The sequence below is a fragment of the Mytilus galloprovincialis genome, chromosome 2 (genome assembly GCF_965363235.1).
Source record: "Mytilus galloprovincialis chromosome 2, xbMytGall1.hap1.1, whole genome shotgun sequence".
Classification (NCBI taxonomy): Eukaryota; Metazoa; Mollusca; class Bivalvia; order Mytilida; family Mytilidae; genus Mytilus; species Mytilus galloprovincialis.
Genome location: NC_134839.1, coordinates 63,073,808 through 63,097,156, shown reverse-complemented (window position 1 = coordinate 63,097,156; position 23,349 = coordinate 63,073,808). Strand labels below are relative to the sequence as shown.

At 32.5% G+C, this 23,349-nt stretch overlaps 1 protein-coding gene across 1 annotated transcript; it reads left to right on the top strand.

Moving 5' to 3' along the window:
• Positions 1 to 225: 225 nt before the first annotated feature.
• Positions 226 to 17,929, top strand: LOC143064087 (aquaporin AQPAn.G-like). Its single transcript, XM_076236637.1, has 3 exons — positions 226 to 1,322; positions 16,096 to 16,176; positions 17,106 to 17,929. The coding sequence occupies exons 1-3, from the start codon at positions 744 to 746 to the stop codon at positions 17,364 to 17,366; spliced, it is 921 nt and encodes a 306-aa protein (XP_076092752.1). The 5' UTR covers positions 226 to 743; the 3' UTR covers positions 17,367 to 17,929.
• Positions 17,930 to 23,349: the final 5,420 nt, after the last annotated feature.

The window sequence follows — 23,349 nt, the reverse complement described above, 5'->3', positions numbered from 1 at the left end:
AATATCTTATACTTTAAAACTCTAACTTTTTTATTTGATATAAACACCAATAGATGACCACTATAAAGACAAATATCCACGTCTATTTCAACTGTGTTTACACAAATATAAACATGTGTATGCTCAACTTTAGTAAATACATGTAGTAGATTTAAATTCACATTCAATACTTATCTTAAGTCTTACAACTTGACATTCATACACATTATAATATCATGCGGATTATTTATAAGCATTTAACGCATACGTGTTAAGAATATGTCGAAATGACATTCTTTATGCATTTAAAAATATTATTAAATATTAATACATTTGTAAAACTTGATGTTCGGAATTTTGTTTTTATGACTGAATAATTTGATGTAAACAATGTGAAAATATACAAAAGAAAACATGTGTGTGACAACCAGATTTATTCTGTTCGAGATTTCATTGAAGAATCGGATGACTTAATTTGCGTATGGATGTGTTAGGTGTAACGAAAATGATTTTACTTCGTTTTGTTAGAAACGAAATCCGAAATTTATTTTACTTTATAATAATGATATATACATATAAACAGTCATGATTGGTTATAATAATGGATATAGTGAGTGATTTTAAATATTATGTGTAATAATATTCCGTACAGTTTAAAAGGACTATCATTTTAACTTGTTTCATTGTCAAAATTGACAAACTGTAAAGACTTTATAAATGTAGTAATAATGAAGTTGGTAGATAATTAAACATTTTAGATTACGATGGCCAAAACTAAAACGGACACATTTTGGAGGGAATACTTGAGGCGAGAAAAAGAAGATATTAAATCGCTTTCTCTGTATCGGGCATGTGCTGCCGAGTTCCTTGGTGTTTTCATGTTGGGGTTTTACGGTGTTGGATGTAATATCCTAAACGGGGACCAGCAACCAGTTTCTAGTGTTCATGTTGCACTCGAAACTGGCTTTTATATAGCAGTGGCAATAACTATTTTCAGCAAGGTTAGTGGTGGACATGTCAATCCTTCAATTTCCATGGGGTTTTTTGTCACTGGTCAAATTTCAGCCGTCAGATTTGTTTTATACGTAGTATGTCAAACATTAGGTGCGATATCAGGCGCTGGAATCATCTACGCGATTACAGATGAACAAATACGTGGACGTTTTGGCGTTATTCTCCCAAATCCACACGTCAGTGATGGACAAGCCTTTGTTTGTGAGATGATAATAACATTCATGATGCTTTTTGGAACGTTTGCAATGACTGATGAAGGGAGAGATGATGTACATGGGTTTGCTCCATTGATGATAGGTCTTCTTGTGTCGATAAACGTGTTTAGTGGGGTAAGTATTACAATTCATTCCTTGTTGGATCTTTTTTCTTATAATGGTCTTTTAGTGTGAATAGCGGATCAAATATATTCCATCGTTTGCGTGAAAATTGTAAATCTGAATGCAAAAGGAAAAATGGTAAATAGCTTTGTTTCATTGTTGAGGATACTTTCAAAAGAGAAATCTATCTTAATGCCGTGAAGAATTTGGAAACTACAGAGGTACCTCACACAAATGAGAAGAAGTGCTCTTTAACTTCCTATTTAGAGAAAATTTTAAAAAGATAAAAACAAAAATAGTAAATTGTGTTCCTTTACTTCAATTGAAAATGATCGAATATTCAGTATTCGAAAAATATCGACACGTTATGAGGGATTCTGCTTTTTCGAAATATGTAATAATTTCAAACATCTAAAAACATGAAACAGATAGATGTGGCTTCTTTCGTGTGAACATAAAGAATTATGCAAAACTGTGGATTTGATTTGTTTTTAATGTTTCGAGATAAGAAAAAAGTGCTTTAGTTAAATCCGTAGTATCATAAATATTTTCATTATGAGATCTTTATTTATGGTTACATGTGATAATTTCATCAAGGACGTCCTTTTATGGACTGATAATTGGTTTAATAAAGTATTCGTAACCATATGCGTATCAAGAAAATGTTATCTCTTTAAACCATATAATGTCGTCTCAAAAGAAGTTGGAAAGTACATAGACGATAGGATAGTACCTATAAAAAAATTAACTTGACACAGAAAAATTCTTGGAAAATTTTTACAACATCTGACAACCTGTCGTTTCATCTATAGTGATAGACAATTGCTTTTTCGCTTTTCTCATACAGTTTGATCAATTATTAATGTTTATATTGAATTATGTTGCTCTTGTTCACATATTTTGTGCCTTGTTTGTAATCGTAATAAACTATAAGCCGTAAACTGTTTAATTTCTATCGGACTTTAATGTATATAGAAATACCAGTACATGGATTTTGTAGCCCTTAGCAAATATTAAGCCTGCTGTACATATATGTCACTAATTATATTTGAAAAAAGTATTGTAGTAAAAACATCTAAACTTTTCATTTTTATAGTTTAATTTTTTACCCCCGGTATAGATTACCTTAGCTTTATTTGGCACAACATTTTGTAATTATGGGTCCTCAATGCTCTTTAACTTTACACTTGTTTGGTTTTTTAACTGTTTTTATATGAGCGTCACTTATAAGTCTTACAAAACGCGTGTCTGGCTTAACAAATTATAAGCCTAGTACCTTTGATAACTATGACTCGCTTTTAAAAGCAAACAGCAAACATAACTTATGGATTTCATTCTAAATGTAAATCATGTAAAATGTCAACCAATATGTAGATGACTGACATTACAAAAGAAAACTTTAATGAAGAGGGAAAGAAAATACTAAGGAGTAGATGAGTTCGGTTTTGACATGAATATCAATTATATGGTCATATTTCCTGTTTACAAAAGTATGATTTTTTTAGAAATACTAAGGATTTTCTTATTATCTTTTGCATAGATTTCCTTAGTCGTAATGGCACAATTTTTTGTAAATTTATGTTCTCAAAGTTCACCCTTTCTTTTTTGGCTTTATAACTATTTTTATCTGAGCGTATTATGTAGACCTGGTACCTTCGATAAATATTTACTAGATATTGTTTTGTGTGCATGTCCAGTATTGATTAAAACACCAGTTGGGTCGATATACCTGCCAGTTTACCGTCGTATATGAATTACAACGATAGTATAATATAATTTATTATATACCTAATGGTAAATACAGATAAATTGTATGTGTAATACAGTCAATGGCAAGCATGCTGTATCAGCCACCCGTGATGATATCGATATCAGCACGGTTGCAAAAGCTTTATCACACCTCTAATCTGTATGACGTCACGTCATCGATTGCAGTCACTGTTGCAACGGCTTTATCAAATCCCTAATCTGTATGACGTCATGTCAAACCTATAATCTGTATGACGTCATTTCAAACCTCCTTATCTATATAACGTGACGTCATATCACATAAAAAAACATCTACTTGAGGTATATGTATATAATAAAGTGTATATGATATGGCTTTTTCAATATCACACACCGTATCAACCCTCAACCAATATAATCCCTCGAGCAGAGCTCTTGGGATTATATTGGTGTCTCGGGTTGATACGGATGCGATATTGAAAAAGCCATATGATATTCTTTATATATTTCAGTTTAATTTGCTGGTGTGTTTATTTTTACCTGTTACATATCTAACATACTTTTAGTGACCTGAATTCATAATTTTTGTTACTCTTCTACGAAAACCGAGAAGGATCATTCATAATTCAGAATTCAAATCAAGAAAGATAATCCTGTTTTATTGCGGTTGCAATCCAAACACAACAAATATTGTCTTAATTTGATCAATTCATCTGATAAAATATACCGTAGATTAATAATATAATTGTGCACAGACAAACATTAGAACATTTTTCAAAGGGTAGGTGCCGACATTATGTCAGACAAGTGAAACATTTCTTGTTATCAATTTTACTACGGGAGAGAAAGATATCGAGAGTCACTAAAATCCTTATTTGATTGGTTTTTTTTTCTTTTCTTCCTTTCATGACTTGAGAATCTTTCATAATATAAAAATAAGAAGATGTGGTATGATAGCCTATGAGACAACTCTCCACAAGAGACAAAAATGACTCAGAAATTAACAACTATAGGTCACCGTACGGCCTTCATCAATGAGTAAAACCCATATCACATAGTCAGCTATAAAAGGCCCCGAAATGACAAATGTAAAACAATTCAGACGAAAAAACAAATTTGATATACAGCAAAAAACGACAACCACCGAATTACAGGCTCCTGACTTGGGACAGGCACATACAGAATGTGCACCATCCTCATGTATACAACAAAAAAAATATATCGTCCACTTTTCGGTGTAGTGAATGAGAATTATTTTCAGGTGTAGAATTAGAGAATAGGCAGGCTATGAATGGAGATCGTAGCGTTTTTATCCACACAGGGAACACATTGATAGTTTTATGCTGTAAGAAATTAAGTATTTCGCATTGTGTCCGAAAAGACAAATTTTCTTTCATTGTAGAGGATGCTTACATAGTTTTGACATACTATATTTGATTGTAATATAAAATTTCAACTGTTTTTTTTAATGATTATTTATTGATTTATTTCTGTTATTTCTTTAACCCGAAACCGCCTTTGAAACTGGTGAAAATGTTTTGAAATTTAGTAAACACTGAAAACTCGATCTTTCAATGTTGGTTCTGTTTTAGCAAAGACACTATAAGTTAAAAATTCACAAGAATAAGCATTGTATGTAACTTTCATAACATTTGGTTGAGGCAAATAAAGTTAGAGCGCGTAGACGACAAATGTAAAACATTTTTTTCCATTTATAAATGCGCTTTAACGGTGAAAGTGATGCCAGACAAATTTAAACTTGATCTCAGTTTAGTGGTAATTAGCATTGTGTATACGTTTCATAGCATTTGTTTGAGGCAAAATAAAGTTAAATTGCGGAAACTCCCAAGTTGTAAATTTTCCCATGAATACGTACGGACGTACAGACGGATATGCAAGCGTTAAAATTAATGCTCCCTCCGCTGTAGCTGAGATTATTCCGGCGGAACGTCTGTCTGTGTATACCTTCGTATAGAAATAGACCATTTATTAGAATGGATAAGTTTGAAAACAAATTTGTGTGTGGAAAAGGGGGAGGCAAACTTCTGAAAGTGACAATGTAATAATCTAACATTTAGTGATTGTTCTCTTTCATTTTCATTTTTTAGTTTCAACTTTTGTCTTAAATGGAAGGAGTAATAGTTTTGTCCCCTTTTTTGTCCCTGGCTCCTATACGTACACTGTTATTATGACATATTTGTTGTAATAGCATGAAACGAGTCATTTCGAATACAAGTATAACAATGGGACTGTTCTATGGCGACTTTTGTTTATTGAAGGCACTAATTTATAAAATACAAAATTATTGTATTTATTGGCTCTTATTAAAGAGGCACTAGCTGTCAAATTCATGGTCACCGATTTGACTCAAATTCTCATATTTGATTTATAACAATGTAAAACATTTATCCAAACTATCAACAGTCTAAAATAAACAGTTCACCGAGCATGGGGTAGATAATATATAGGTTCGTTTCGTGTGTATTTTAGTCCAGACGCCATCTAATAAGCTATCGATTTGACCTCAGATGACCATATAAGTGATGAAAACATAAATAAAGATATGAATAGATTAAACCAACACGTGCAATTGGATTTTTATAGGTCTGTTTGATTTTATTTTATAGATTAAAAATAAATGTTTCTCATTGTTTTTAACCGTATAAGAATGATTTTATGTGTATCGAATTGGTAATCAAAAGATTTACCGTAGTTTCACTTTCATTGTTGCCATTCTTTTTCTTTAAATAACCAGTACACGTACAATGCATCCGTTGTCAATCTCTAGCTAGGGGTTAAATTGAAGTTCACATGAATACGGATTTAAAGAGGTCGACTCATTCACTTGCAAGTGAATAACTAATTATCAATGTTTCTTAGCGTAATTTGACAAAATTGAACCTTTTTGGCTGCAAAAAGCTAATTGTTATTTCACTATTTCACTTTCATTATTGATTAAACAGAAAAAAATCAAACTTAAGATTTTTTATATATCTCGTAGCTAGTGCCCCTTTAATGTTCAATAGCGTATTTGAATAAAATTTCAAAGAATTGGATTTACTACAATACAAACAATTCTTAGCTCTATTTTATATGCATTTGATACGGTGCATATATTATGGATATGTTTCAGACTCCATTTATGAAATAAAATCTATAGAGCAGAGAATTTTGATTTTTTTGTATGCACCGATTTAAAATGTAGATTCAATATTTTTCACTTCAACGATAAACTTCTTAAAAACTTATATATAATGTAGAGTTCGGCGTCCGCAAAAAAGAAGCCATGGAGAGTGTTCTATTCTTCACAAATACGTATTTCATTGAATCTCGATATTTATGATGTTTATAATTTTTCTAACAATGACGTTCTACCTCTATAAGCCTTGAAATGTCATGGCGGGTCACAATTTTAATATATAAATAAAGGTCCCATATATAAGTTACTATTATATAAAAATGGGTACATTGTTTCAGACAAACATATCGGGGCCTTTTATAGCTGACTATGCGGTATGTGCTTTGTTCATTGTTGAAGGACGTACGGTGACCTATAGTTGTCAATGTCTGTGTCATTTTGGTCTCTTGTGGTCAGTTGTCTCATTGGCAATCATACCACATCTTCTCTTTTATATAGCACATCCATACCAAAAAAAATCGAAGTTAACCCCTCCACCCAGATTAAAATTGATAATTCCAAAATTAAAGTTGGAAATTGCAAGATTAAAGCTGATCATATAAAGGATGATCCTATAGTCCGGCCGATTGGTGCAGATATAGAGCAAAATTGCTTACTTGATGAGGAAAGCATGAAACTTTGCATAGTAGTTCTTGGTTATATATTCTTTGATTTCAGCTATGGACCCACTCTGAAAAATCCAATATGGCTGCCATTTTCAAGATGGCGGAAAAACGGTATAAAATTTAGGATTGTCCTAAAGATATTCTATATAATTTCGGAAATTAAAGTACTGATTCTTTAAAAATGGACTTTATGTTCTTGAATTTGTTATCAATTAATTCTAAAGAATAGAACAAATAATTTGGGTATTTCTATAACACATAAGTTGCAAATATAGCTGCATATACAAAAACAAATAGTGAAATTCAAAATGTTGATCAATATGTTACATGTTATTGTAACTCTTCTTTAAACGCTTTCAGTTTTAATGGTTGGAATGAAATTGGTTGAAACGAGTCGATTGACGTTAATATAGGTCGGTTGAAAAGGTGGGATAGTAGGTAACTCATCTGAACTTTGAGGCAGTGCCGAGGGCACCTTGTCTCGTTTCTCTTCAATGCCACGTCTTGCGTCACTTATCGCGTTTTCATCTGCCGTACTCACTACATCGTCAAATTATTCTATGTAATCAATAGGTGTACCTTTCTTCAGACAAATTAGATGATGGCCATCATTTAAAATAGTTAAGGGACAACTATTTCCTTTTCCAACTACGTGCGTAACCAATTTGCAACATTTCAGCGAGCACGGTCTTAAAATGCACTCCTGGTCAGCACTTTTATTAGTTTTAATGGTAACAGTCATGTTTGAATTTGGCGGAACTGTGATGGTTCGTTTTATGCAAACTAGCTGAGTTAAAATCTCGTTTCCACTATTAACAAATGGCGCATTTATCACTTTATTGTTGATGGTAATTGTGGGAGTACTCAGGTTTATCACTGCGATCAGTGTGTCCAAAGTAACTAGCCTAAGTATAACATCGTCTATTAATGGCTCTTGGCACACATCCCATTATATGTTTACTCTATTAATGTCGAGAGTCGTTCCTTTTAATCTTCCCAATAACAAGCTGTTAACCCAAACCACGTAGCGTTACGTTCTCCAAATCTCCATTTTCTGTCGGAATTAATTTCTCATTTACTAATGTTATCATTGCAGCAGTGTCCACAATCATGTTCACATTCTGGTCATGTATAGTACCTCGTACTACTAAGCTCTTTCAAATGATTCGTCTGATGACAATATTGAACGAGGCAGTGGGCCTCTGTTCGATTTTGTGATAAGGTGATGTTTCATGGCCAATAGACTTTGGAATCTGAGTTGTCCTACTGGCCCGACCCTTTGCTCTATTGTTGGGGTTACACTTTGATTAGCTCCGTATCCTGGTGAAGGTGACCGTTGTCTGAAATATTCGGGATTTCTGGAGTTTGTCCGTGGAGATGCTACCCGTTGTCTTTAAGGACTATATGATCTCTAGCTTAGTGGGGTGTTGCTGATTGGTCGTCATTAAGCTTGAGTGTACTTCTATCTGCCGATTTACCGCTATTGTATTGCTCAAGAGATCTTCCACGTTTATATTGATCAGGTGATCTTCCATTGAACTGGTGATCTTCCATGAATTTTTTATCAGAAAAACCGAGTTTATATTGATCGGCCAATCCAAAGTTATGCTGATTAGTTGAAAGCATAACATCAGCTAGTTTTGTGACAATTTGTGTGAGGTTATGCAACTCATAATCTAAAGGACTGCTCATATTTTCTTTATCGGTCGGAGATACTGCGCCATCAGCAAAGTAGACTTGTCGATGGTCATAATTGGCACTTTTTATCCATATATCGCCATCTGGTTTGCTTTTGAGGTTTTCAATTGTTTTAACGCCTTGTTGGATGTTTCTGGGTTCCTCTCTATTACATGCCTTGAAGAATCTTTTTCTTTACATCCTCGACGGAATGTTTTGGTTCCAATCTGATTTGATCGTCTTTCTTGCTGAAGCGCTGCTCCAAATGAATGCTTTTTAAGGCCTTGGAATCATCATCTGTGTTTACCACGCAAGTGTACTCAAAGCCAACATCGGCCTGGTAATCTGGGGCCTACACACATTTTTCCTGATTTCCCATTGTCATCTACCGGCAGTTCGTTCAAATTGGTAAATGAACTCCTCCCAAGTGATGGATCCTCTTCAATTGAGTTTTTGCATTTTTGGCAGCTGTGGACTTCGGCTCCGGTCCCTTGCACACAGATTTTCTTGCCATCGGGTATATTCTCTCTCCAGTGAAGAGTCTGAAGATAAGGTATGGTCACACTATTTTTCCATCCTCTGCCATTTCCTGGATCGGTCAATGGAGTCAACTAGCTGTTATGGGAAGCATATTAGAGCTCCAGAAGCGGACGAGGTTGTCATAATTGGAGTGTTAAATGTGGGATTTGCCATTGACTCGACGGGGATGATATCGTAAGTAGGCACTGCATTCAGCATTGGAGAAACTTGATAGAATCCACTTGCAACCAATTGTTTCTGTAACGGTGTGCTGGTCTGAACCAAATATTATTCACTTATAGTAGATGGTTAGTGTGCGTTAGAAGACACATAAGCCTTTTGCTGGTATCCTTGATTAGTACTAGAGGTTAATAGTATGTTCTTAAATGGAGATTGTTGTTGAATAATTTGAATTGTCTCATGCAGGGCCAAGGGCCCTTACATAGGACGTTTGACTAAAGGTGAAGACACCTTCAACAGAGTTGGCGCGGTTTATAATTCATGCGAACTACAATTGGGGAAAGACACACGGCATGGATTTTGTTGTGTACTTTTGGTAAACTTGTGTTGTACTGGCTAAGGTCAAATTTTGGCTTAGATGATGTGTCCATTGCAAAAATATTAACTTCTTTATTTCGATTGTCCACTGATTCATTTACAACAGATGCCAATTGTTTGAAGGTACCCTGCTGTTCAAATGCACTTTTAAATAGAACTGTGTCTCCTTCCTCAGTTGTTGTCAACTTGTCCATTCGTCTCACCACAACATTGAATATCTTATTGGTCTGATCATCAATTCCGCCAAGCAATCATTACTAGCCTTGTGTTCTATCCTGTCTTCAGACTGCTGAAGTTGCTGAGATATTGCTTTCATCTGTTTGTTATTAATATTCATTGCCTCTTTCTGTTCAGCTTGAAACGTAATGAGACCAACACATATTTTATATATTCGCGCTTCGCTCTGTTTTATATTGTGTTAAATCTCAGCTGTTCTTTGAGCATTGGATTTTCTATCTGTTAAATATTCTTGGTACAATTGTTTAATAGTCATTTCTGAGCTGTCCTCTGTTAAAGCGTCTTCAGCTGTAGGTTTCTCCATATCCCCAAGTGATTCAGTTTCTGCCATTTCAATGTTCTTGTCCTTGTTGTCCTCAATTCCTGCCATTTCACTGATATGTGTTTAACTGATTCTCAATTCACAGTTTAATGTCTCAAATTGCAAAATATTGCGACCCAAAAGATAAGACAGGCACTGAATAATATCTTAAGGCAGATAAATCCCAAATCACAGTATTTATGTATGACCCAAGACAACAAATAATGCAGCTTTTAATGAGAGCTACTACTGCAGCTTTTTATGAAAGCTACTACTTTGTGTATAAAACGACAAGCAAGGCAAAATCAGAAAGGACAGAACTGGGACAGATACCAAATGACACTAAACATCAATAAAATGCTTATATTCAGGTCAATTCTCAATAATGAATATTTGCTTATTTTTCAAGGCGGCCATTTTGAAAATAGCCGCCATTTTGTATTTCAAAAATAGATCAAAACAAAATCTTGCTAAGTACACCAAGTCATTCAAATATGTTGATTTTTGTGCACCCAGCATCAAATCCACTGTGGTTTGTGCAATACTGAAAATATTTTAGAACGTACGGCAGCCATCTTTAAATAAGCCGCCATATTGAATTTTGAGAGTGGGTCCATAGCTAATATTGCTCAGTACACAAAAATGTACCATCATGCAAAAATTGGTGCTTTCCTCATTATTTGAGCAATTTTTTCACCGATCGGCCGGACTACTAATACTCTTTCGTAATAAACGGAATTACATACGTAAATGCCAAAAGTATCATCTTTCGTCAATCATAGACCGTAACTCCCAAATAACATGAAGAAAAATCGTCAAAAACTTAACACGAATTTTGTTGATCTAACAACATAAAATTATCAGAATTTGATAAACGATACACAAAATCTATCTTTTGTATATACATATTTTAATAACAAATACTAATTTTTATAAGAGATTTGTTGTTGTTTGCTTACCCTCTAGTGGTAAATATTTCATGCATATTTAAACTTTACGAAAAAGCGATGATTTCAATTTTTCCATTGTGAACGTTCCATTTCCAGCTGTAGTAGTATAGGGCTCGGGTGTCCTTTCCTATTTTCTTGATAGAGGGTTGCTACTTGCAAGGACGCTGTGTTACCAAGGGTTTCAAATGGTAAAGTTGGATGTATCCCTATGAAAGTTTAACGGACCCTTTGCCTTGTTTCAATGGATTCGTGTTCTTAAACAAACTTTCTGAAATAGCTTTCAGTAGTATATTACAGTGTAGAGTGTGATCTTTTCTTTTTTTTTTTTTTTTGGCTTTCGTAAGCACAGGGAATTATGATAGATTAATGTAGGATTTTTGAGTTTTGAATTTTGAATTTTGAATTTTGAATGATCCTTCTCGGCTTTCGTACAAAAGCACCTTGGTACCAAATAATGTACCCAACTAAGTAGAACTAAAATGTTATCAATTTTACATAACAAAAATGTCTATGTTAATGTGCAATACACGTAATGCTTGTACCACTTATTTGTTTAAACGAGATTATCTTTGTAATTGATTACAGTTTAACTAATGTGTTTCGTTCATAATTATTTTGGCCAAGGTAGCATATAAAGGCGAACCACCGAGGATTAATTGTCAATATGGTGTTTTATGGAAAACATTGTATTTTTAAAGATGAGAAACAAAATATAAAAATATTAAAATTGTGAATTATTACTTTTAAGTAAACGAATTCTCGATATAACATTTTTAAATGTGCAGTGTGGCATCGTTAAATTCCACAATTCCTCTAAAGTCAACACACCGCTAAAGTTCACAATAAATCACCGCTTAAGTCCACAAACTTTCCGCTAAAGTACACAAAATGACTTTGTTTTTTGTGGTCTTTAGCGGAACTTGTTGTTGTGTACTTTAACAGTGTTTTTGTGGACTTTTGCGGAAAGTTTGTGGACTTGAGCGGCGTTATGGACTTTGACAGAATTTTGTTGTTGCCTTTATCGGTGTTGTGTACTTTAGAAGAATTGTGAACTTTAACGGTGCCACACTGCAGTGCATTCGCATTTTAAGTTATCTTCGAAAATAGATTTCTACTCCAGAGTTCTCCGGAACTCTTTTACTTATGTTGTTTATAAAGTTTTTAAATCACATTGAAATACTTTGCTCTTGTTAAACACATATGTGCCTGAGCGTTATAGTAATAAACTGTACAATTATCCACAAAAGACCAAAATGACACAGACATTAACAACTATAGGTTACCGTACGGCCTTCAACAATGAGCAAAGTTCATACCACATAGTCAGCTATAATAGGCCCCGATAAGACAATGTAAAACAATTCAAACGAGAAAACTAACGGCCTTATTTATACTGAAATGCAGTCGACTTTAGCGTTTGATAGTTCATTGATAACATTCTGGCGTATCACAAACAAACAACTTGTTACGTCTCATTTCATTGGCCGAAAGATTTAAATACAACAACAATGTAATAAGTGTGCATGTGAATTGACACAGGTGACCGACAATGGAATTTACTATGTTACTACGAACGTAAAAACAATGATTTGTATAGTTTACAAACCTTTGGTCAAAAGAAATAAATAAATGTTTTATTAACTTCAAAAAGTGGGGTCGAAATATTATACTGATAGTTATTAACTTCAAATAGTGGGGTCGAAATATTATACTGATAGTTTGTTTTAAGTAATATTCTAAGTTCTTTGCATGAAGCAACTCAATTATCTTGTACCCGGCATGATGAGAAATATAAGGATAAAATAAAATACATGTGCCGCTTTTATACGGATGAATATATGAACCACTTTTAATTTCTTTCATACTGACGATAGGTTATAATCCTAACAATGTCGTAGTCACTTATAATAAGTATCTCATAATACTGATCCATTACAATCATTAATCAGTGGTTTCACTGACATTACTCTTTTATTATTTTCATGCTATAAAACATACACACAGTACAAAAATGTAGCTATAAGCGTACCATAAACGGAGGAAATTGTCCCCCAAAGATAGAAACAAAATAACTTTAATCGTATCATTGGTGCACCTGAATGAATTCAGTGAAGGCATGTTGTTGTAATAAATTGAAATGTTACATCGGCGAAGATTATTTCTCATGCATGTGTGGAACTAAATAATAAATTAATACTTGTGAGAAATCGTAGTTTATAAGGAACAATTCTCTTGTTTGAATTCGGGGCCTTTTATAGCTGACTATGCGGTATGGGCTTTGCTCATTATTGAAAGCCGTAAGGTGACCTATAGTTGTTAATTTCTGTGTCATTTTGGTCTCTTGTGGATAGTTGTCTCATTGGCAATCATACATCTTCTTTTTTTAAATATAAATGTACTGTTTTCGATTTTAAATGGATGAACATTTATCTTTCAATTTTATACTGTAAGAATAAAGCTGCATAACATTGTTGAACTTTCCGCTAAAGTATACGTAGTATGTATTCGTATATAAAATGAAATACAAAACGAAACGTGTATGATAAACTGATAAACAAAATATCAAGAAATTAAGGATGACTAAATGCATGCACAAAAAGAAACTCACCTTTCTATCGATACATTTGAATGATTTAATGAATAAACACTTTTTTAAAAACTGTTTGTGTCTATTTACATAGATATAGGAGGATGTGGTGTGAATGCCAATGAGACAACTCCCCATCCAAATAACAATTTATAAAAGTAAACCATGATAGGTCAATGTACGGCCTTCAACACGGAGCCACTGAACAACAAGCTATAAAGGTCCCCAAAATTACTAGTGTAAAACCATCTAAACGGGAAAACCAACGGTCTATAAATATTTACAATATATAATTTACGTTCGTTTTTCAACCGAGAATAGCAAAACCTAATGAAGTATATCGTTGGAGTTTATAAACTACATTTAATCATCCCCTGTGCCATGATTGGCCATCTCCGTTTTTTCTTAACAAAGCATGGTTGGTTACATGTTATGAATTTACTTACAATTTCGGGATTTTTTTTTTCTTCAAGTAAACGGAATCAGAAAAAAATCGCTATCCTATGTCGAATACATAAAACTTGGAAAAGAATATGAAGTGTTTGTAGAAAAGTACGGTTTCATTTTTCAAATACAACGTTAATTCATCGAGTCCATTGAGTAAAAGAAAATGCAGGATAAGCAAGGGGGGGAGGAATAAATGAAAAAATATATGAATTTAGTTTTTTTTTATCCTACATTGAACTTTTGATGTCGTCCCTTGATCTAGATGAGACATTTAAATTGAATATTTAGATGTGAAAACTGTTAAGATTTTAAAGTTTAAACTTTACTACCAATTGCAGAAAACTATAAAACCAATGAATTTCACATGCACATTTATAAAAGCTAGAATTGTGATTGGAATCATGTATGAGAATATGTCGATGGAAGCTTTAAACGACCTTGACCAGATACGTGAATATTAATCAGTCCATTCAACGTTATAGTATGTGTGTTCTATTTTCGAAGCTGTGAGGTCGAAGGTTTGAATTGACCAATGGAAACGATCGTTCCTTAGAGAGTTAATCTAATAAAGTTTGTTTGACTGATTACGTCGCACTACCTTTCGCTAAGCTAAGCCGCATATGAGTGTATGTAAAAAAAAACCTTACGTGTATGACAGTCACATATACTTCCATCATATTTGCAACAATATGTGAGCAAACCAAACAGACATAATATATAATCAACAATGGATAAACAGTAAACGTTAAGATTTAAAGAAAGAAGTACAAAAAATAGGAACTTAAACACGTAATTTACATGTTAAACAATGCCATTAATTTGGATGAGAGCCTCAACCTTCCTTTTCACGTTGGAAGAAGAGGTATATTTGGCTGAATAATGTTAGCATTGTGCTCCGAACATTAAAGTATTTAAAAAAAAAAAATAACATATGCACACAAATTATAACAAATAGGTAGCACACTTTACTGAGTTATATTATTTTTATCTTAGTATTTATTTCTATTTCTATGAAAAGTAGTGTTTAGAGTCTGAACTAAACCACTGAAAATAATAATGTAACCAAGTTGATAAATTAAATAAATATATGCATGTTTCAATGGGAAAAGTTCCTATGGTATCTTAAATAAGGGTTCTAATATAATTCTAAATACATTATTTCTAATTATTTGTTTAAAAAATAGCTTATGCTTATTTTTTGGAAATCTGGTAATAATTATAAGTTCAAAACTAGCTTCTTTCTTTGCATATATGTTCAACACTCTAACAAATCCTAATAATTAATATTTTATACTAATAATTTACTAGTTTTTACTTTTAACTTAAGTAACATTGTGCTGATTATGATAAAACTTATCACTAAACCGTGCAGTCTCAGTGCTCAAAAAAAGAAGAAAAAAAACAAAAGATCATTAATTTGAATCTATACTTCAAGATCATCATGCCTACCAAATGATCAAAATTCTGTCTTAGAATTGTCTTAAGCAGCAGGTTTGACTAGCAATTGAACCAGGTTCAACCAGTATTTTTTCTTAAAATGTCCTGTATCAAGTCAGAAATATGGTAGCTGTTATCAAATAGTTCATTTCTATGTATGTTGTCGTTTGTTTTTGTTGCACTTTAGTGTCCTTGTAGTGACTTTGTTTTTATCTTATGGTTGATTTGTGTCCCTCGGTTTTATTTTGCAACCCGGATTTGTTTTTCCTCAATCAATTTATGACTTTTGAACAGAGGTATACCACTGTTGCCTTCATTTATCTTTACCAATTTTATTTCGTATAAATCAATTTATACTTTTTACATCGAGTGTCTAAAACAAATCAAAAGAAGTGAGGACTATTACGAAGAAATGGTAAACGTTTCTCACACAAGGTTGTCATTTTGATTAAGCAAAAATATTAAATTCCATCAGAAATATTCTGAAATACACAGCTAATTGTATTATCTATTATACACCTCGTTAATATCCTTTTTCAGTGGAACATATCTGGCGGTTGTATGAACCCGGCACGAAATTTGGGTCCAGCTATAATGACGGGAAAGTTAGACAAAATGTGGGTGAGTAGACGAATTGTGTTATATTAGAACATGATAGAAGGTAAGTACATGTTTTGTCTCACTTTCCAATAAATGTTGCCGTATTTAGTGATATAACTAGCAGGTTCCTAAAGAAGGCAAAATTTACGGTTTAAATAGTACCTGTTTCAACTTTAAATTTCAATTTACGTAGAACACACCCGCGGGCATTTAGAGTGTGGTTGAAAGTATATTAACTGTAGCAGGCAAAATATTTTTTTTATAATGGGAATAATGACTTGTACTTGGGGTCAGGACAAATTTTAGGCCTCACCTTTTTTTTCAAAATTCGTTTTTTTTTTTTTTTTTTGTTATATATTAATTTCAATTATTTTGGCGTTTTTCTGTATACTATGCATGATATGAACAGATATAATACTATAATCTCTACATGATATTTGACCGCAGTTGATAGTTAACTTTGAAATAATAGAAAATAGCAAATACAAAATGTACACTTTATTTATAGTATATGTATGTTCATAGATGATAGTATGCAGAAAAAGCGTAAATAATTTTCCTGTTCAAAGTACCTTTAAAAATTATTAGTAATTTTACACAGTCCTTAGCGGAAGTCTTGTCTTTCAAATTGACTTTAAAGTCCGTCCGATGACAGAAATAACCGGACGCCTTTATTTTCGTGTTTCTCCAAAAATAACCCAAACAGAATAATCATAAGCGAGAATAACAAATGCGACTATGCATGGTACCCAGCAATAGGACACAGAGGCTTGATGATTGAATTATTGTGGAAGGAAGAGAAGCAACACACAAAATGATGTCATCTCATTTCAAAGTATATATTAAGAAAAGTATCACTGCTTTTCTAATACAGAAACAGCTTATATTTATTTGTACCATACAGGAATTATATTCGCATACATTGACTGGTTACATTTTTTATTCTTTAGCTTTATTGGATAGGGGATCTAGTCGGAGCTGCCGTTGGTGCTATACTGTACGATCGTATTTTTTCAACAAAAGTTTGCCTTGGTTGGCTGTCCGAAGGATGTCACAGTAAACGGGTTATTGAAAAGGAAATTGCAGATGAAAAGTCGGGCATAGACACACCATCAGTAATATACAACGATAAGGTTGGGGGAGGCTTATCCATTCATGCGTGCAATCCTGACGATATTACATGTGAGGACTATCAAGGTGCAAAATTGTAATTGCAAATTATATAAGTTGCATTATAATTCCATAAAGATAAAGCTGCATTTCAGTTCAGGATATCTGATGAAACTGTGTAAATAGACAAATGTCTGCATAGATAACGCAATACGTAGGATTTAATATTCCATTATTCATGTGTTCATGTTTTTCTGTTCCTTAAATTCAACTTCGAGGGTTATTCATTTACAAACCCTTTAAATTCTAGTATATGTGTGTTAAGTCATTTTATTTACAAACAAAATTAATATTTTAGCCAAGAAAGGCAAGTTTTGAAAAATGAAAGAGAAATGCACCAGCACTTTGTACACGCAAAATGCCTTTTAATATCTATAACGTGTATATTTTTTATATGGATAGGAAAATTTTACTTTTTTAACTAAAAGGATTTCAAAGTTCAGTAAAACATGCATAATATATAGAATTCAGATGATAACAAATTCTAGATAAATTTTACACTTCTTGAATTGACTTTTTTGCACATTTATCTTTTCCCTTATGTAATTTTCAAATACAACCATTTGGTCCTGAAAAGAAATAAAAAAAACATATTCCGGTTTGATTCTTTTTATTGTTTATTTGATTTAGATTTGTTTTATTGACAGTATCTTAGAAACGGGCTACCACATGTCTTAGTTCTTTCGCATGACATAACTTAGTCTCAAGTTGGTCTTTCAAACGTTTATCAATTTAATATAAGGTACAGAAGTTTTTGACACTCCTTTTGAGTGATATTTACATCGTTCTAATTGTAGGATGTTTTATAAAGTGGTAAAGTAGTAGAATTACTCCGTATTTATACACAGTCAAGATACATGAGATTTGCCTCTTAACACTGTAGCGTGACACTCTGAATGCGACTCGCTCAATAATAATATTCTTATTTGTAATCATAGTTCAAATAGTTATCAAATGTACCAGGATTATAATTTAGTACGCCAGACGCGCATTTCGTCTACATAAGACTCATCAGTGACGCTCATATCAAAATATTCATAAAGCCAAATAAGTACGAAGTTGAAGAGCATTGAGGGTCCAAATTTCCAAAAAGTTGTGTCAAATACGGCTAAGCTTAAGGTAATCTATTCCTGGGATAAGAAAATCCTTAGTTTTTCAATAAATTCAAAGTTTTGTAAACAAGAAATTTATAAAAATGACCACATAATTGATATTCATGTCAACGCCGAAGTGCTGACTACTGGGCTGGTGATACCCTCGGGGACGAAACGTTCACCAGCAGTGGCATCGACCCAGTGGTGTAAATAGTTATCAAAGTTACCAGGATTATAATTTAGTACGCCAGACACGCGTTTCGTCTACATAAGACTCATCAGTGACGCTCATATCAAAATATTTATAAAGCCAAATAAGTACGAAGTTGAAGAGCATTGAGGGTCCAAAATTCCAAAAAGTTGTGTCAAATACGGCTAAGGTAATCTATTCCTGGGATAAGAAAATCCTTAGTTTTTCAATAAATTCAAAGTTTAATTTGTAAACAGGAAATTTATAAAAATGACCACATAATTGATATTCATGTCAACACCGAAGTGCTGACTACTGGGCTGGTGATAACCTCGGGGACGAAACGTCCACCAGCAGTTGCATCGACCGAGTGGTGTAAATAGTTATCAAAGACGTTTACATTTAAATCTTTTAAATTCTTTTCTATTTTCATTCTTGTGTTTTGTTTCATGTGCATTTATTAATAATATATGCATTTTATATTATCATAATAATGAAATAGAATACATTTTTAAGATAGTCCTAACAGATCTTTGTTGTGCATTCTCAGACCTGTCTTAAGACTCCGATGGTTCTAAGATTATCCCTAATTATGTCCATAGATATATTTATAGATCAGATCTTAAGACATTCTTAGATGACAGTCTACTATAACAGATGAAAATACCTTGATATTTTTCATTTGAAATATATTTAAGGTAGATCATAAGTAAATGTTTTTTGAGACAGAATTTTCTTAAAATTTGACAAAATGAAGATTTATCTATGCTTTTTTCAAAAATATAATAAAAAGTATGGGTCACCGTGCTATTTTTCAAGCTATGAGTCGTTGAAAATTGCCTAAATTTGGTTAGTTTGTTCATGAAAAAACACATAACAGTGCATAAAAAAAATTCTATGAGATAGAATTTTGAAATAAATTGTGAGAAGATAGGTTTTATAATATGTTTTACGAAAATAAAAAGAAAACATGGTGTCACCGAAATTGTTTTCTTGCCACAAGTAAAAATAAAAAATTTCCCTATTAGCCCAGTATAAATTTTGTGCTAAAAGAGTTATCTCCCCTTAAATGGCTCATTTGGGAAAAAATGATTTTAAAAACCAAAAGGGTTGATATTTGTTAAAATATTTTGAATAATACAATAAATTAACAAGTTTTCTTTATATAAATAAACAGTCTAACCATTAAATTGCAAATCTCTTTCCAAATTTGCTGATTTGGGCAAATAACTAGACCGATTTTGTACTGTAATTGTACAATCCAAGATGGCGGTATACCATGTATCTACCTTAACTTTTAAATATAAGGTAGATACATGTACATGAAATCATGCATGTAATGATGGATTACCTCGAGTTCAGTATGAGACCTTGAACGTAGGAAGATTCTTGTGACCTCAATTATGTTTTGTGTGTTTCTTGAACTAAGCAAATGTTTGTCAAACAAACAATTATAGCTTAAAATCTACAAGTTGATTTAAGTAGCATTATGTGAAACGTGAAATTATTAAACATAAAATTTATACTTTCAGATCAAAAAACGATAGCGATATCTTTAATTTTGAATAATGTATAAAAAATATAATTTACATAATAATATATGAACACGTTGAGAATGGAAACGTGGAATGCTTTAAAAAGACGAAAACCCGAGCAAAAAAAAAAGCCCAAAGGCCACTTATTGGTCTTTAACTCAGTGACAAATCCCGTTCCCGGTGGCTGGCTTCAGTTTGCCCCTTAACAATAATGTATTCTAGGTCAGCGACAATAGACGTCACAATATGAAACATATAAATGAACCAAGACAGATAAACAAACTATCTGCGGTGGGATTACATACTTTTAGTGAGATCTCAATTCCTTCCTTATAACTTTAGCAAAGTGAAATAAACCAACAAACAGCACAGTAAAAGTCAGTTAAAAGAAGTCAGAGTCCAATGTTAGAATAGATATCAGCAGATACGTATATATATATACAAGAGCCTAGGTGGTCGAGTGGTCTAGAGCGTCGGAGATAGTGCAAGGCGATTTGGTGCCACGATATATCAGTAGAATGAATTCGAATCCCGGAGTGGGAAGAACAATATATTTGCTAACGCAAATTTACAGATCTAACATTGTTGAGCTGATGTTTAAACGAACTATATAAATATATATATAATAAAAAGTTAAGTAGAAACACTTATATATATATATGTACATGACACTATCGTCTAAATACTTTATGATGTACTTTGATGTATTTATTTGGTTACATAATATTATGTAATGGTGTATCATTATGAATTTGATTGACATAAGTGCATCTGCTTGATTTGAACATAACATCATAAGCTTCATTTCGTGTAGTCAATGAAATTTTCTTTTGCAACTGTTGTGCTCTCCAACATGTAAAGAAAAACAAGATTATAATAAACTGGTGTTTAACTATTTGAGTACATTTTCATTAATAATAACGATAAGATTAATACGGTGTAGTCAATGAAAATAAAAGTAAAGCAGTGTGTGAATAAAATTATGTGGTGTATATGTCAATAAAACACCAACACGGCGACAAATATAATCAATAGACACCTAGATGGCAACATACTGTCTTAAATAATAAACCGACAACTTATCAAGCTGAAAATGTTACACGATACAACAGGTTTGAGCAAATTTCACATAAACAATGAAAGATCTAATACCCATCTTTCATGAAAAAAGTTAGATATGAAATACGAAAACAACAGACAAGAGAATACCAACAAACACTTAACATAAAGTGGTAATAGTTAGTTATGCTTTTCTAGTCAAACCTTTAACCAGGCACTCTCATGGCAAAATGAGCGCACAAAGACAAATGCATCAAAAACAATATTGATAATATAAAAACCTCTGAAAAGGAGCAAAATCTGCTTAGTCATCATAGCTGTTAGGAAGCTTGTGCGGTGTCAAGTTTTCAAATGCAAGATACATACATGCATGTATTGCAAAAAAAATGATTTCTTTGATCATGTTGAAACGTTTAAATCCACTGCATTTGTATGCACCTTTCCTAGTCAGGTGGCTGTCGTGTGTTGATTTGGTTTTATTAGTGTGTAAGTTTTAAGTAGTTTCCCATTAAACTACAGTTTAACATAATAGATATATGAAATCATGTATCTGATCAATTGTATCCTCGGGTTTAGCATGAAACTTTGAAAGTATGATGATTTGTCCTTGTAAAGTAAGAAATATTTTGTAAATGTCATGCCCTCAGTACATATGTCATTGTGATGTATGTCAAAGATACAAATAAAGATTATAATCAACATGTTGATTTTAACAGCATTGTATGAGACGTGAAAATCATAAAATAAAATTCATACTCTCAGATCAAGAAAGATATCGACAATGCTTTAAATTAAAGTGGTGTATATAAAATAAGCTTAATTTACATTTAAAATTTGATATTTAATATTTTAAATATTTAAACAACTTCAGGTACGTAGATGATAAACGATGTATCATTATTTATTAAAACAATAAAATGATCTTCACAAAGTTTATGTTTTTAAAGCAGTTTTATCTACCAAACTGCATCGAGAACTCTAAGAGCCAAATGTGCACCGGTAAATGTATGGAGAGCAAATTAATTGAATGGGACTGAAAAAGAACAAAATATGTTAGTTTAGCATAGCTAAGGATGTCCCATTTTCAATGGTTGGAAATAACACAAATGTTGAATTTATCTATTAATGGTGAACACAATAATTTAAATTTGGTCAAATGGTTCCCCGTTTCGTCCTATCCCAAAAATAAGAGTGACTTGATTCTGAAATAATCTGATCTAAACAACACTTCACATTTTATAAAGCTTTTGCATAAGAATAAATTTCATCCAATTTGCTTCCGTTTGAATGGATAGTTTTGAATATTTTCAGCTGATCAACTACCCTATATAAAGAAACGCCAAATTGAAAGTAAAATACATTATTGCAAATACAAAACTAATTATAACCAAAAAATATAATGAGATGTAGAACAAACAACTATCTGATCCGCACAGGCATATCATGAAATTAAGAAAATGCAGATGTTTGTGAAGTCATTCTGTATAATATAGTTCTATTCAATGACAAACATAGAAAAAGGCAGAATTGTTAAAGTCTAAGGTTTGTTTAATAAGGGAAATCTCCGTTGACAAGGCAAAAATATAGTTAATGCATAGAAATCATAAGTCAAAATTGAAGTAAGTCTGTCATGTTCGATATTTGCATTAACACACTTTCGTTATGGTCATGACTCCACATCACAAGTTAGAACGGATAAATATATAATAAAAAAATATTAGATGCCAAAAAAACAAAAAATATAATGGTCACCAATATAAAAAAAAATTGAAAGAAGCAATAATCTACAAATAAAAGCAACAGTAGTATACCGCTGTTCAAAACTCATAAATCTATGGACAAAAAACAGAATCGGGGTAACAAACCAAAACTGAGGGAAACGCATTAAATATCAAAGGAGAACAACGACACAACATTAAAATGTAACACACACAACAACGGACTAAGCATTAGACAAAATCCGATGAAAATAACCAATATAACATCAAAACCAAATACATGAATTGAAAAATTGAAAGCAAATCCTATCTCTATACTTCGAATTTGACACAACCGGTCATCTCATTGGCAGAATATATCACAAACGAGACGATTTCAATTTCATAATTCTAAATTTCCAATACCTTCGCAACATAATACCAACTAC